This window comes from Megalops cyprinoides, chromosome 11 (assembly GCF_013368585.1).
Source record: "Megalops cyprinoides isolate fMegCyp1 chromosome 11, fMegCyp1.pri, whole genome shotgun sequence".
Taxonomy (NCBI): Eukaryota; Metazoa; Chordata; class Actinopteri; order Elopiformes; family Megalopidae; genus Megalops; species Megalops cyprinoides.
In genome coordinates, this window is record NC_050593.1 from 2,038,946 (window position 1) to 2,054,687 (window position 15,742).

The 15,742-nt window shown below is 45.3% G+C and overlaps 1 protein-coding gene across 1 annotated transcript in view; it reads left to right on the plus strand.

Annotated features, from left to right (window-relative positions):
* The window catches only part of LOC118785494 (mannosyl-oligosaccharide 1,2-alpha-mannosidase IB-like), a 202,404-nt gene extending 194,445 nt beyond the window's left edge, over positions 1-7,959 (plus strand). Inside the window, exons 12-13 of the mRNA XM_036540183.1 lie at positions 1,876-1,991; positions 7,827-7,959. Of these exons, the coding sequence (XP_036396076.1) occupies positions 1,876-1,991; positions 7,827-7,959 (249 nt within the window). The remainder of the gene's footprint in view (positions 1-1,875; positions 1,992-7,826) is intronic.
* The last annotated feature ends 7,783 nt before the right edge of the window (positions 7,960-15,742 follow it).

The window sequence follows — 15,742 nt, forward strand, 5'->3', positions numbered from 1 at the left end:
ATTTTATTTTTATTTAAATGTGACCATTTCATTTAATACCCAAAAATTGCACTCCTTCAACTGTGTTGGCACTTCTTATCGCCAAGGCACACTGCATTTTATGGCACTGCTTATGTTTAAGCTTGACATATATGTAGTGGGGGGCAGTATGGTGGTGCAAATGGGTAGCACCACTGCCTACTACTACGGAGGTTTCAAGTTCGGGGTGCTTCTTGGTTGAGTTTGTACCTTGTCCCTGTGTTCATGTGGGTTTCCTCTGGGTATTCTGGTTTTCTACCACAGTCCAAACACATTCAGGTAATGTCAATTGGACATGCTATATTGCCAATAGGTGTGAGTGCAAGAGTGGGTGTCAATGTGTATGTTCACCCTGTGATCGACTGGTGTCTTGTTCAGGGGTTGTTCTGATTAGTTGTCTACCTGGTGGCCCTGTGGTTCTTGGCCCCTTCATTGCTGCTTGCAGCTAGATTTTTTTTTAATTTTTATTTAAATGTGGCAATTTCATCTAAAGGATGTAGAAAATATATCACCGTACCTTGTTTTATTCAGTGTGTTTTATTAAATTGATATCAAATGAAATGATTTCTTTAAAAAATAAGATTTGATCTTCAGTTACGAAAAACAAGTGTTGAAAAATGGGGGTCCTTTTATAATCAGGGACATGTTTTATTCAACCAATACAGTATGTATGCCAGTTTTTTTTCCCACAATTTTGGATTTTTTCAAATATGCCAAGATTGAACTCCTTGTTGCAATGCCCCAAGGAGTCACACTGCATTTTATGACACTGCTTATGTATAATCATGGACGTCTGTGTTGGGGGTGGCATGGTGGTGCAAGTGTTTAGCACTACTGCCTAGCATAAGGAAGGTTTCAAGTTCAGGGTGTCTCTGGGTTGAGTTTGTACCTTGTGTTCATGTGGGTTTCCTCTGGGTACTTTGGTTTTCTCCCATGGTCCAAAGACATTCAGGTAACATCAATTGGGCATGCTACATTGCCTATAGATGTGACTGTAAGAGTGGGTGTCAATGTGTCTGTTCACCCTGTTATGGACTGGTGTCTTGTTCAGGGGTTGTTCTGATTAGTTGTGTACCTGGTGGCCCTGTGGTGCTCGGCCCCTTCATTACTGCTTGCAGCTATATCATTTGTATTGTGATTCTACAGTTGAAAGAATGTGTATATTCAGGTGGATGGTTGTGAGCTTAAAAGAGTCTAGAGACTTACCCTCAAACTTTGTTATTGTTGTTTAGCATGATTAAGAAATGTGTCCATTTAAATAAGGAATGATGTCTCATCACCAGCTTGTGAGTGCATCTAAGGTATTGCATTTGTGTACATTATTTTCATGATTTTAAATATAACATAGAGACGTGGGATTTTAAATCATTTGAAAAATTATAAATGAAGGTGAAATGGGTCTTAGTAAGTACTTTTCAGATGTTCATGTGCAGTTCCCAAGGGTTGGGAGGTAATCAGGTGCTAATGGTTGAACCCAATCTCTGCATCTCTGCACACCTACCTGTTCATCACACAAAATGATCAAAACCAGCCTTTGGGCTAATTAACAGTTCAACGCTCAAGAGCCTGCACTGGCATGTATTGACTTTTTTAGAGAATGTGGGTCAAGGGTGTTATTGTTTCCAGCACACTGCTACCACACTGCTGATACATCTTGGCAAGACAAACTCGCTCACAGGTTACTAGACTTGCAGAGCCTTACCACTTCCTCAGGTGTAGCATATGTTTTGAAGATGTAGCGTTGTTTTAGTGCATCTCTGAGATTGGTACCGCAGTAGGCCGATGCAGCAACAATTGCAAGCATTCTCCCCCAGGTGGAGCCCTACCTAACTCAATGTCTTTTTTTCCCTCCGTCAGGCTATTGATAAGTACTGCCGGGTGAGCGGGGGGTTCTCCGGGGTTAAAGACGTCTATTCCTCCAACCCTATCTATGACGACGTGCAGCAGAGTTTCTTCCTGGCAGAGATGCTCAAGTAAGTCTCCCAGGCCATCCCTCTACCACCATTGAACTGCTGTCCATCCCACCCTGCACCAAGAAAACCCCACCCCCACGCAAACCTATGTGGACTGATCCCACTGTTTCACTGATGCTGCAGCCCCAGCACTGCCAATGTCATCTGTGCCTGGTGTCAGACTCTGACAGGTGTTCAGGATGTCAGTCAGTGGTATTAGCAATGCCGGTTTCAAATATTGCTTTAATGCTGTACACAGTATGCCAGCAGCTGCCATAACCTCAGCTAAGCCCATTTGTAGAAACTACACTGTAGAAGGTGGTTACATAAAATGCAGCAGGCAGAAGAGGCAGACCACAATACTCAGTGCTCTTGTGTGCCTGTGAATGCAAATGCACTGCAGTAGCATGTCACAGTCTTCAGGCCTTACCGTCTGCTCCATTCTCTCACATACATTAATTCTTCCGGGGATGCTCTGCAGTGTATGCAGTTGCTCTGTAGAAAATCTATTTATGTCAGGATGCAATCCTCACATTTCTGTTATTACCCTTTAATTACGTACAAGGTAACATGTAATTGCTATGGAGTGTACACCGTTCTTCAGCCTCTAAGTGGCTTGTATAATTTTGTAATCAACAGGACATATGTAACATCTAGCCTGGGTTAGTTTTAATGTTACTCTTAAAATCATGGTTTCAGGTGGAAAGTTGAGACAATACATACAGTTATAATACCAATGTTAAAACAAAAGTTGTAATAATAACCACTTTAAGTACTGTGTTACTACATAGATGTTGAATGTTAGGATGTTATAGTGCCTCTGTTGCATGACTGTTTAAGTTGCACCAGTATAAAGAGAAAAAGCGAAAAACAGTAAGGATTGAAGTGATCACATCTTTATAGCCACTGCTTACCCCTGCTCGTGGACCAACAATTATTCAGGAAAACTTCACATTTATTCACATTCCGATTTATTATATTTTGTTTTGAAGTAGGTTGTTTTTTCTTAAGATATTTGTCAAGGCTCAGGCAAGGACCACGGGAGCTTCGGGTTCCAAGCGTCTTTAATGAAATCGTCAGGCAGATCGCAAATCAGAAACGAACAGGGTCGAAATGTCAGGGCTCCCGCCCCCTAGCTGTTGTGTTTTTGTTTTTTCCCTGTCCATGTGCTTTTGTTTTCCTTGTGTTTTAGCCCTGCCCCACTCTCTGCCTTGTCTCCGCCCACCTGATTGTCTCCACCTGCCTGCCTGCACACCTGCCTCCCATCACCTAATCAGCCCAGCCCTATATCTACCCTGCTTGTCTCTGTGTTGTTTGCCAGATCGTTTCAGTGTTTCTGCCTGTCTCGTTTCCCGCCTGTTTCCCTGTTTGGATTTTGTTGGTTTTTGCCTTGCCTGTTCCTTGACATCGTTTTTGCCTGCCCTTCTGTCCTGATTGCCTGATCTGCCTGCTTTCACGGTTTGACCCTGCCTGTTGCTGTTTTGATCCTTGTTTTGCCCTTGGACTGCCTACCTGGTATTTTGACCCTGCCTGTTTTGGACTGCCTGCTTGTTTGACGATTCTGTTATTAAACGCCTGGAATTAGAGCACTCGTGGTCCGCGTCTGAGTCCGTGCCTGAGTCCTGACACGAAAACCGGAAGGCAGTCCGTGGACAGAATGAGGATCGGGAACCGGAGCAGGCAGGGTCGGGAACCGGACAGGCAGGCAATCAGGCGAACATGGCAAGGCGGCAGGCAAAAAAGAGGTCAGGATACGAGCAGGGTCGAAAACGAGAAACACGCAGACAGAAGCAAACGGCAGGGACGAAACAGGAGAAACACACTGTGACGAACTAGCAACAGGACAGGGAAAAGCAGGGAAGATATAGGGCAGGGCTGACGAGGGGATGGGAAGCAGGTGTGCAGGCAATCAGGTGGGCAGAGACCGGGCGGGGAGCGGGGCAGGACTATAACACAAGGAAAACAAAAGCACAACAGCTAAGGAGGCGGAGCACTGACAATATTTTTAGTTAGAATAAAGTGGAATCTTTGATTAACTCAAATGAGTTGTAAACTCAATGTACAGTAGTTCATTTGTAACTCAAATGAAAGTAAACAAAAGTACATATAAATGCAAATTCAGTAGTTATATATTCAAAGGGTAAGTGCAATATACAGTAGTGCATAAATAACTTATGTAAACATCTACAGTTTGTATAATTGTTTGTATATATTTGTGAAAAATGAACAATAACTGGAATTAATACTCACAGAGTAAGTGGACTGGGAAATCCGAGAAATTAGGAGTGGCTCATAGATTGTAAAAATAAAAAATAAATATGACCTATGATCATTTGTATAGATTTGTAAAAACAAACGATAGATACAGCTTCTGGCCATTTGTGTAAATTTGTAAAAGTGAACAATAAACAACATCTCATTACTTGTATAGATTTGTAAAAAATAAACAACAAACAACCACTGGCCATTTCTGTAGACAACAAACACGCTCTGGTCATTTGTATAGATTTGTAAAAATGAACAACAAACAACATCTCATCACTTGTATAGATTTGTAAAAATGAACAACAACCATCCTCTGGTCATTTGTATAGATTTTGTAAAAATGAACAATTGTATTGTAACAGTATTGGCTGAAAAAAAAAAACACGTGTCAACAGTCAACCTATTGTGTGTGTGTGTGTGTGTGTGTGTTACATCCCAGATGTGGAATGGCGTCCAAGGGTATGGATGAGGGACGCAACACAAAGGAAAACAACCAGCCCCTGCTGGCTTGGACGGTGCAGGGACAAAAAAACACAGACGTGGGAAAAATATATAAGGGTGTGCGATATATTTACAATATTTACAAAACGATATGCAGTGACAAACATACACAGAAAAGGGGGAGAGGACAACAGATGGCGCCAAAGAAAAGAACTTATCAAAACAAAAACAAACCTAACTACCTTCACCCAACACATACAACGGAATACAAAACAAAAGGGTGGCAGAGCCAAACAAAACCTAACTACACTAACTACCTTAACAAAAATACACAGAAGTGGCACCTGCCCCTAACCTAACCCTAACAAAGTGAGCACTAACACGGGGATCCCCCAGCTTACCTGTCCTCCTCCCACGACAACCAAATGTGACCAAAACCGAGACACAATCCACAATCGAAGTCAGTAAATGATGCAAAGTCAAACATGATACAGGCAAGTTTGTAAAGCAAGTAATGAAACACGAATGATCAGAACAGCGAGACGATCACTCTAAAAATCCGGCATCTTTAAATGGGGCACTCCGTCTGTGGTTGGCTGGAATGAGGAGGCGAGACGCAGCACAGCGGGATACCTGCATCAGGAGAGTGGTGGGAGAGGAGAGAAGGAGGAAAACCAAGACGCAGATGGCCCAGGCCCCCCACATGCACCGTGCACCACACGTAACAGTGTGTGTGTGTGTGTGTGTACGTGTGTGTACGTGTGTGTACGCGCACGCATGTGCCTATATGACGTGCACGCATATGCCTGCAGACTTCATGCTTTCCCTTGCAGATGACTGAATAGGCCAGCAGACAGTTGGGGAGGCCAGGGACAGCAATCTAAAGAGGGAGGATGGACAAGGAAAATGTCATTCTTACTGCAGAGATTACCTCACTACTCAATATATCACCATCCAATACAGAAAACATTATAAACTTTCAAACCAAAATCAATGGAAAAAGTGAAAAACTCACCAATCACTTTGTAGACCATCTTGGTGTGGTACAGCTCAAAGCATGTGGTGGGGCACAGGGCAGGTTGTCTGGGCAGGTCTTGCAGAAGAAAGACATCTGTTTCCTTCCATTCTTCCCATCACTGGTCCTCTTCCTGGAAGAGCAGGCTTTGCAGTCTGGCTTAGATGCTGAGTTCTCCCCCAAGAAGTGTCACCCCACCAGACATTCAGGTACTACTGCCATGTCAAATTATGGCACCTGCACATCCCTGGACCTCCCTCTCTGCAAAAGCCCCTCCACCACTTTCTTCTTGAAATCCACAGCATCCGATGGATTGCCACACTCCTGGTACACAATAAAAGAATTCACTAAGGCCACTTCTTTCACATGGTGGTAGAACCGGTGGTACCACTTTACACTGCGGTGTCCATATTTGTAGTAGGTGCAGAGCTGGTCTGCTCTGTCCACACTACCCATGTAGATGTTGTAATCTTCCACACAAAGTGGTTTTCTCACAGTCCTAAAACCAGTGGGCCCCTTACACCTTACTCTTTTTGATATAACTGCAGTGTCATGCTCTGTTGACAAAACAGTGACAACTCCTGCGTCACAAAATGACACGGCTAGCAGTGGGCCACTCTCAAAGAAAACAGGCGGGTCTGTTGGCTTTAACTTTAGGGTCTTCAGCTGGGGAGGCATTCCTCTACGGTTTTGGCATACTGTTTCACATGCCCCTGTGTTTGCCCTATGAAGGCTCCGAAACAGTTCAGGTGAGGAATAAAAGTTGTCCATGTAAACAACATGACCCTTCTCCAGCAGTCCAGCATTTCTGAGGGGATTGATAACGACAAAATGGCCTATGCCCACAGCCCTATCTAACTGATAGGCTCTCCCAGTGTAGACATCCCACAGGTACGTGTAGTTAGTTTTCACATCAGTGAGGACAAAGTTTTGCATTCCAAAACGATGGCGCTTTGTTGGAATGTACTCCCTAAAAAAAATTCTTCCGCAATAGGAAACCTATCTATTGTTAGATTTTTCTGTGGGTAGTACTCATGTTTGAAGTTTCTCAACACTTTGTCCAGAAGAGATCGAAGTTTGAAAAGCGGATCATAGTTTGGGTGTTCTCTTTCAACTCTCAAAGCGTTGTCGTTTACCATATTGGTCATGTCAGGTGAAAACATGGACAGAAAATAATCCACTGGGTCCTACTCCATACTCGCTGTGGACCAGGCCTGGGAAGGTTTGAAAACTCCTGTCCTCTTCTTCCCTCAGAGGTGCCTAGTCGTCTCCCGGACAAGCTAGCATCAACCTGACGCCACTTGCCATTGCCATGAAGCACCCTCTCTCCTTCCTCCTCCCCCTCCTCCTCTCCCCTCTAAAAAACTTGCTACATACAACACTCACCATTCTCTCGCTCTGTGATCGCCGATAACACACTACAATAATAATGACCGCGAAATTGACTTTTATAGGACTGGATATGCAAATTAGACATAAACAACCACACAGATAATCTTTGTTGACTTTGCTGGCTCGGTTCCTTGTAGTGATATCCTATTCCTACAGACCTGTTTCACTTATGTGAAGTTGACAGTGAAATATAAGGTAGCTAGCTAACTTATTCACTTTTTTATAAATAAATGACAACCAGTTTTTTTTAAGCAATGTCAATCGGTCAGCCTCATATAAAGTAATGCCTGCGTATGTCAAAGAGTTTGAGGTAAGACATTTCATAAACTTGTATAGCTAGCTAGTTAGCTGCTTTGCGTTCAGTTCACTTTGCTTTCGCTTTATGTCCGGTTAAAACCCACGTCGGTATCCACATAAGAAGATATGCTACGCTCCTAATTTTTATTTATAATTATGTATTTTATGTTGATAACTAATACACACTATGATATAATTATTGGCACAAATTATTGACTCATCAGTTCATTCCATTATACAGTATAACTGTATTTTGATTGGATAAAATGACATCTTTCATTGCCGATGCATTTCTGTTGACTAAAGTCGCCCTTGGAACGCTCATTGTCTGTGCGACTTTAGTCGACAACGGCACTGAGTGGGTTAAGGTGCACGGGTGTAATGAGATGTTTTGTGCAGAGTACAAGTGTGCAGTGTCCGTAACTGAGCCCCTGATCTTCCCCCAGATACCTCTACCTGTTCTTTTCCAGCAACAATCTCCTCCCCCTGGAGAACTGGGTATTCAACACCGAGGCCCACCCTCTACCTGTCCTGCACCTGGACAACCTCACCCTGCCTGGAAGCAATGCCCTGCAATAGGATCACCTTCTTTCCATCCCCAAACAGCATCTCACCCCCTCCTTATCCACCCCAGGAGTCCTGTAAAGAGACGGGAAAGGGCCACTCTGCTCCAGCAAGCGGTCATGTGACCCACTTGTTGATACATTCGCACCTGACCCAAGCCATTTTATTCCATTTTACACACCTGACCAAATGTCCACGTGCAACACACACAGGATCACTCCTCCCCCGTTAAGCACAGATGTGTGTTTGTCGTTCCCAGAGAGACAGATGAGCGGACAGATTACAGTTTTTGCCTTTGGATATATATAATATCTATGAATTTAACCCGAACAGATGGACGGACTGACACACACTGGTTTACACTGTACTGGGATTTGTTCTTGTTTCCTCTGGATGGATGGATGGATGAGAGGACTGCGTTTTTGTGTGGAGTAGACAGACAGACCATGGATTGCAAGGACTGAGGATTCCTCCATGGTCTTTTCAGGCCTTTTTTCTTGGGTTCTCAATGCAGGCCAGAACACCATATACCACTCCCTACAGCAGCACTTGTTTATTCCCTAATAGTGACCTTTGACCCAAAACTGTACTGACTAGAAGTTCCTGTCACTCTCAATTTTGTGAGAGAAAGAGGGCCTTTCTGTTCCTCAGCAGCAGGTGGAAACAATTAGCCTGGTGCGTTTCGGCCTGTGCATTCTTTCATCCTCCACTGTGAGGACCACCTGGAAAATGGCTGCCTGTTCTGTCATAAACACAGCTGCTATGATACTCTCCTCTGTATTCCTCAACTGTCAGTGATGACCTCTCACACCTTGTTTCAGTCCTGGTACCCTAACACTGCAGGGAAGTGTGTGGCAGTAGCTGTGTGATGGTGGGTCTATGAGTGTGGAGAGCACTACCCCTGGAGTTGGACCTGCATTCTGACCCAGGAAACTCTCTCCATGACCAAATGCTTAAATTACATCTCACTGAAAGTCCAGAACATTTAAGCCTCAAATCAGAAAATATCATTTCAGCATTTAGCTGATGTCCATCAGTTTCATCTTAATCCCTAACCTAATACTCACATGGTCAGAGCACAGGGATTTTTGATTGGATTGGAGAGCAGTGAAGAAGAGCGGAGGGGAGAGGAGATAAACAGGTTAGGGTGTTACTGGCAGCTCAACATCACTAGAGACCTCCAAGCAGCCTACATCTGCGGAGCTAGTTAATTAGGAGCCCTGCTGCCTTGTTTCAGCGCCTCTGGTGCAGTACTCCCTTCAGGAGTGTCTGTCTGCTGCCACCTAATGGTGAAGATCACACACTTCTGCCAGCTCTGTGTGTGACATCACAATGACATTTTGTTCCTCAGTGGTTAAGATCACATGTTTCAACCAGAGCCACGTAGCGCAGTAGAATTGCAGCAGAATAGACTGTTTGTGATGCACTTTTAAAGGGTAAGATGTTTAAAGAATCAAATTGTATATTATCAGCACATCTGAATCAAATTAACATGTGCATTAAAGCATGTTAGTGGATTATCCCCCACTAAATTAGTAGATTTAGGGAACGTTAGATAACAGATTAGGCTATACAAAGTTAGCAACACATAATATTAACCACGAACAGCCTTAATATGATTATCTCACATATTTTTTTTGTTGTAATCTTTAGTGATAGTAAGATTGCTCCTGCTGACTTGAGCCAACCATTTTTTCTCCTCTCCGTGTCAGTGGGGAAACCGTACATTCGTACACCTTTCTCCAAGCGATTGGAGCATCCCCATGCAGCACAGCAAACCATGGTGTAGACTATATGCAAGGACAACATGAAGGAAAGGGCACAGACAAACTGCTTGACATGCTATTCATGTTTCTGAGTTTATTAGAGATGTATTTAATGAATTCATGACAATCGTTGATAGTCACCTGTCTGTCTCATTCTGTCCTATCTGAAAATCATACAGATTACATTAGTCATTAAGATTACTTAGGCCCTCAGTTGCCATGGGATTACAGAAACCACCATGAATTAAAGAAATGTTAGAAAATTAATCCGATCTGAATTTTGAAACATTCCTTCCCTTCCCCTCCCTCTAAATATATTAATAAGCATTAAGATATGATTGCTCTTGACTACCATACAAGTTTAAGAACATTTCAAAAAAACAAAAAAACAATTCAAAGCAATAAACTACAGCAACACGCTCTTTAACCAAGGTAACATTATTATAAAATTTGTCAACAAGGCAGGTTATGCTATCTGTTCACACTAATCCTCAAATAGTACTGAATTTTAATTAAAAAAAAAAAAAAACATATTGATGTAACTACATACACATGTCAGTGTGCTATATAAATATTGTAAATCAATGCATTTATTGACTACTAATTACCAAAAAACCGCAGTTCTGTCTCTCTGTATTTACGCATTCAAATTGCCTGCCAAGAACTTCCTGGAACTATCTGAAGTCTACGTGAATCACGCAGTGGTGAAGATGACACAGTTTAGCTAGCTGTGTGTATGACATCACAATAGCATCTCCTCTCCTAGTGGTGAAGATGACACACATCAGCTAGCTGTGTGTATGATATCACAATGGGATCTCGTCTCCCAGTGGTGAAGATCACACACTTTACACTTCTTTCTGACATCACAGTTGTTTCACCTCTCAGCTGTCTCCACCGGTTGGAGAAGCCATACTCCTACCTTATAGATGGGACAAAAATACCATGGATTTTCCAAATTACCCTATACTGCTTTGAATGCTGGGAGGAATTGTGATAGAACTGAACAAAGTAATTTGTGACCACTTCGTATTAGGTCCTTATAACAAGTATAGTGTAGTAATTCCATTAGGGACTAGTGTGTAACTGCACATTGTTGCATAGCAAGCATGGTACTGAATGCTGATTGTGTAATTATGCAGATGCTCAGGTTGTCTTTCCCCTCATACTAACTCTCATGCCTACCTCAGCTCTACCCCACACACGTAAGTCTTTAAACTTTACCCTAACCCTAAATGTAACCACAAATCAACCATACCCATTTATCTCATTACACAAATTATGTAACGGTATATAACTGCATCTCCAGTTGCATAGCAGTCGCTTGCAGTTAAATAGTATTTGCGTATTTATCTTCAGTAATAACATGAGTGAATGCCAACTTAATATAAAGTGTATGGAGTAATTGTATTGGGATTGTAGAGTGGAGAGAAAAAGCCATCCGAATTCTTGCCACAAGTGCAGCAATGATAAAGACCTCAGTATGACATACTATACCTGCAGTCTTCATCCCTCATGTTTAGCCTCCTTTGACCATACAGGTGAAGGGGCTGGATGCACCTGCTTATAATTTATGAATGAATTAGTTCCTTGAGAAAATAAGGTTATTGCATTACCTCAATGAATGTGTGTATGTTTCCATTTGTATCTTCTAAAAACGCTCAGTACATGTGGCTCAGATGTTCCATATAACAAATCTGAATCGATAGGCCCAAATTGACATCTTTAGTGTTTTAATTGTTGTAAAGGAGGGCGGCCCCTTTAACTGAGGGCGGCCCCTTCCCTTGTGTAGTTAGTAAAGTGTTACACCTTTTCCTGTGTGCGTTCATGACTTTAAAGTAAGTAAATTTGCTTACGAAGTTCTCTGTTACCGTGTGCTGTAAGCTTGTGTCGTTGTTACCCATGTTACTTCTCACTTACTACCGAGTACAGCGGGGATAGCCCCCCGAAGTTGTTTTCAGTGAGCGTAATTGTTTAGATGTTGTTACGCTTAGAGTAATATTTTCAGACATCCACCATAATCAGTAATGTTGAGAAATGAATATTATAACGCGTAGAGACGATTAATACGCATAAACTCTACTCTACGTGAATGTAAATATGTCCCGGTGTGTAGTATGCAAGCTTACGCTGTGTGACTGTATTGCGCCCCGTCTTGTATAGAAGTATGTCAGTTATGCCATTTCTGATTGCACGATTGTACATATCATAACCCTGTGTAGTTTGCTGTGTTGCTTGCCCAGTGTTATGTGTCTGTATAGTGACAAAGTTATAATTGTATAATGCTGTATAACTAATATTATGTATATCTGCCTTTTGTTCAGACCACATACCCACAAATACCTCCAAACCTGCAAAGTGGTCAAGACTATGCCAATACCCATTACACGAGTTTAAAGGATCAGATGTGCCCTGTTTCCCTGTGTTCTGACCGACACTCCGTGGCGACGGCCAACCCCCACCCTTGAACCAGTACACACCCTCCACCACAAAATTGGTCCTTCGAGCCGGATTGGGCCGTTACCATGGCAACCTCAGGGCACAGCTCCTTTAGCTCTCCACCTGCATCCTGCCAGCGCCCGCGCAGAGCAACCCAAAGGCCGGTGTACCTTGATGACTACCTCGTTAACTACGCCAGTACGCCAGCCATGCGGTCAGTTCGGCGCAGAGAACCTGCAATAGGTACATCCACCCCCTTCAGTCCCAAACCCCCACAAGGGGCAGCAGGTTCACCTGACGACCTCATGCAGCAGATAGTGGAGATCACAAGACAGCAGAGTGAGACTGCTAGACGCCAGACAGAACTCTTGGAGCGCGTCCTGCTACAAAGTACCCCAAGGGCATCCACTCAGTCCTCCAGAGCATCATCACGCCATCAGACACCTTGGGCCCAGATCCTGAAATCAGAGGAGAGGGAACAGCCGAAACCTGATGTAAGTCCACGTGGTGCCTCCTCAAACCTTCCTCCCTGGCAGCAGTCCCCTAAGCTTCCAACCTCACTCATTGAAGAGCTGTCTCAGGAACTGAGGAAGACCCACCTGAGTGGCCCGCATCTCCTGTCGCCACCTCCTCTGAGCAGAGATCCTACCCTCTCCGACCATCGCTATGCATCGCCATGCTGCACCCCATTGTCGGAGAGAATCCAACAACATGGTGAAGCCCATTTCCTGATGCGGCCATTGCCTCCAACCCCTGTGCCGAAGCAGAGCCCACTAGAGCCATCTCCCTTCCAGCCTTCAGTGGCCCCAGAGCCCCACAGTCAGTCTACGTCTGCACCTAGGTCAGTGCCACCACACCAAGCATATCCCGCTGCACCCGCAGCTCCTGTTCCAGTCGGTGGCAGTCACTGGCCACCAGATCCAGTAGCCTTCTCCCAGCCTCATGTTAACACCCTACCCTATCCATCCGCCCACTTTCCACCTTACTGGTTTCCAATGGTAGAGGGACCCACCTTTCCTGACTTCACTGAAGAAGAAAGGGCACAATATGTGGAGCTCCGAATGGCTCTGAGTAATCTTCTCCATCCCAGCCTGTCAGAGAGGTACAAGTACTCTCTCCTTCTCAAGCACGTGAAGGTTCCTAACGCCCACAGACTTGTCCTGGCACATGCAGAGTCATCCATGCCCTACACCAACGCCTTGCGAGCACTAGACAGAAGGTATGGACGACCCTATCAGTTCGTGCTTAAAGAAATAGAGACCCTTGAGAACCTACCACCCATCCGTGCTGGAGATGAACGAGCCTTTGACGAGTTTTCTCTTCGTGTGCAAGCTATAGTGGGAATGCTCAAAGCCCTGAAAGATGACGGCGTTGAAGAACTCCACAGTGGCTCCAATGTGAAGCGCCTGCTGAACAGGTTACCTCGCCCTCAGCAGCAGCAATTTCGTAGACAGCACCTTAAGAATAACCCTGACAAGGCGAAGTTTTCCCTCCTTGAGTTCGCTGATTGGCTGCAGCTGGAAGCCAACTGCATGGAGTTTGACCCAACTGACAAGGCCTCTGCAGAGAAAAGGCAGTCAAAGGAGCAGAAGGCTGCACCTCGGGGTCAGAAGAAACCCACCTCCATACTGCATGGAGCAGAGCAGCGGAACACTGCAGAGCAACCAGACAAGACTGCAGTGGTTCCGCCTAAAGCACCCACCAAATCCAAGGTCTTCTGTCCATACTGCCAGTCTACTACGCATTACCTAAGCCAGTGCACGGCATTTGGAGCGCTCACCAAGGACCAGGCTGTCAGCTGGATAAAGGATAACAAGCGTTGTTGGAGATGTGCTCGGCCTCACCTGGCCAAGGATTGTGACCTCAAGAAGCCCTGCCGTCTCTGTCAGGGAAAGCACCTTTCTGTCCTTCATGACATCAATCAACGGAGTAGTGATGCCACCAAGCAAAGTAGCAGTCTGTATAACTCCACCGTAGAGACTCTTTACCTGGACCAGCCCCGCTGTGGCGGCAGAGTGTTCCTGAAGGTCGTTAAGGTCATCCTCTACCACCAGCGGAAGTCACTGGAAACTTTCGCCATCCTTGACGATGGCTCAGAACGCACGATTCTGCTGGACACGGCTGCACAACACCTCAGCCTTGGAGGAAGCCCAGAACAGCTGCAGCTACGGACAGTGCACCAAGACATCAGGACACTGCATGGTACGTCTGTGACCTTTGACATCTCCACCGCTAGCAACCCACAGAGGAAATTCAAGATCCGCAGAGCCTTCACAGCAGATCAGCTTGGCTTAGCAGAGTACGACTACCCAGTAAGTGCCTTAAAGGAAAGATACGTGCACCTCAGAGGAATACCCATACCCCCTCTCTCCAAGGCACAGCCCCTACTCCTCATAGGCTCAGATCACCCAGAGCTTGTCACCCCAGTGGAGCCAGTGCGTCTGGGCCCGCCAGGGGGCCCAGCAGCAATCAGAACCCGCCTCGGCTGGACCCTGCAAGGCCCATCTAAACACCTACAGGAGCGGCTCCCAACATCCCAGTGTCTGTTCACATCCATCTGCTCTCCATCCACTGACCTACATCATCAGGTTGAAAGGTTATGGCAGCTGGACGTCTTGCCCTACCGAAGTGAGAAGCTGGTGACCAGGTCACGACAGGATCAAGAGGCTCTCAAGATGCTGGAAACACAGACCATCCGTGTGAATGTGGACGGAGTACACCGTTACGCCACCCCACTTCTACGAATCAAGGACATGCCGGCATTGCACGTACCTAAGGAGGCAGTGATGTGTCACCTCCGTAGCACAGAACGTCGGTTGGCTAGAGACCCACAGCTGGCTGCCAAATACAGAGAAGAGATCCAGAACCTGGAGAAAGCTGGCTACGCCATCCAAATACCACCCCAGGAGGTTGAGCTGTCCGGAGAGTCATGGTACCTTCCCCACCACATTGTGTCCCACAATGGAAAGCACAGAGTAGTATTCAACTGCTCTTACACCTACAATGGACAGAATCTCAACAAGCTGTTGCTACCTGGACCTACACTGGGACCCTCTCTCCTGGGAGTGCTGATCCGCTTTCGTGAACATCGAGTGGCCATCAGTGGAGACATAAAGGGGATGTTTCACCAGGTCCGCCTGCTCCCCAAAGATAAGCCCCTTCTACGATTCTTGTGGAGGGATCTGAAGCCAGAGGCACAACCGGCCGTGTACGAATGGCAAGTCCTTCCATTCGGTACGACATGCAGCCCGTGTTGTGCGACATTTGCACTGCAGCAACATATCTTCACCCACTGCCAACCAGGTGACAAGACTCAACAGTCAGTTGAACGGTGTTTTTATGTGGATAACTGCCTGCAAAGCACTCCCTCCACTGACGAAGCACGTGAGCTGGTCAATGAGCTGAGGTCCCTGCTGGCCACAGGTGGATTTGAGATAAGACAGTGGGCCAGCAATGAAACCTCGGTTGTAAGCCACCTACCAAAGGAAGCTAGATCTGAGAGCACTGAGCTGTGGATCTCCCAAACCCAGACAGACCCACAAGAGATGACCTTGGGTTTAAGCTGGCACTGCCTGCCTGACACCCTCCATTAC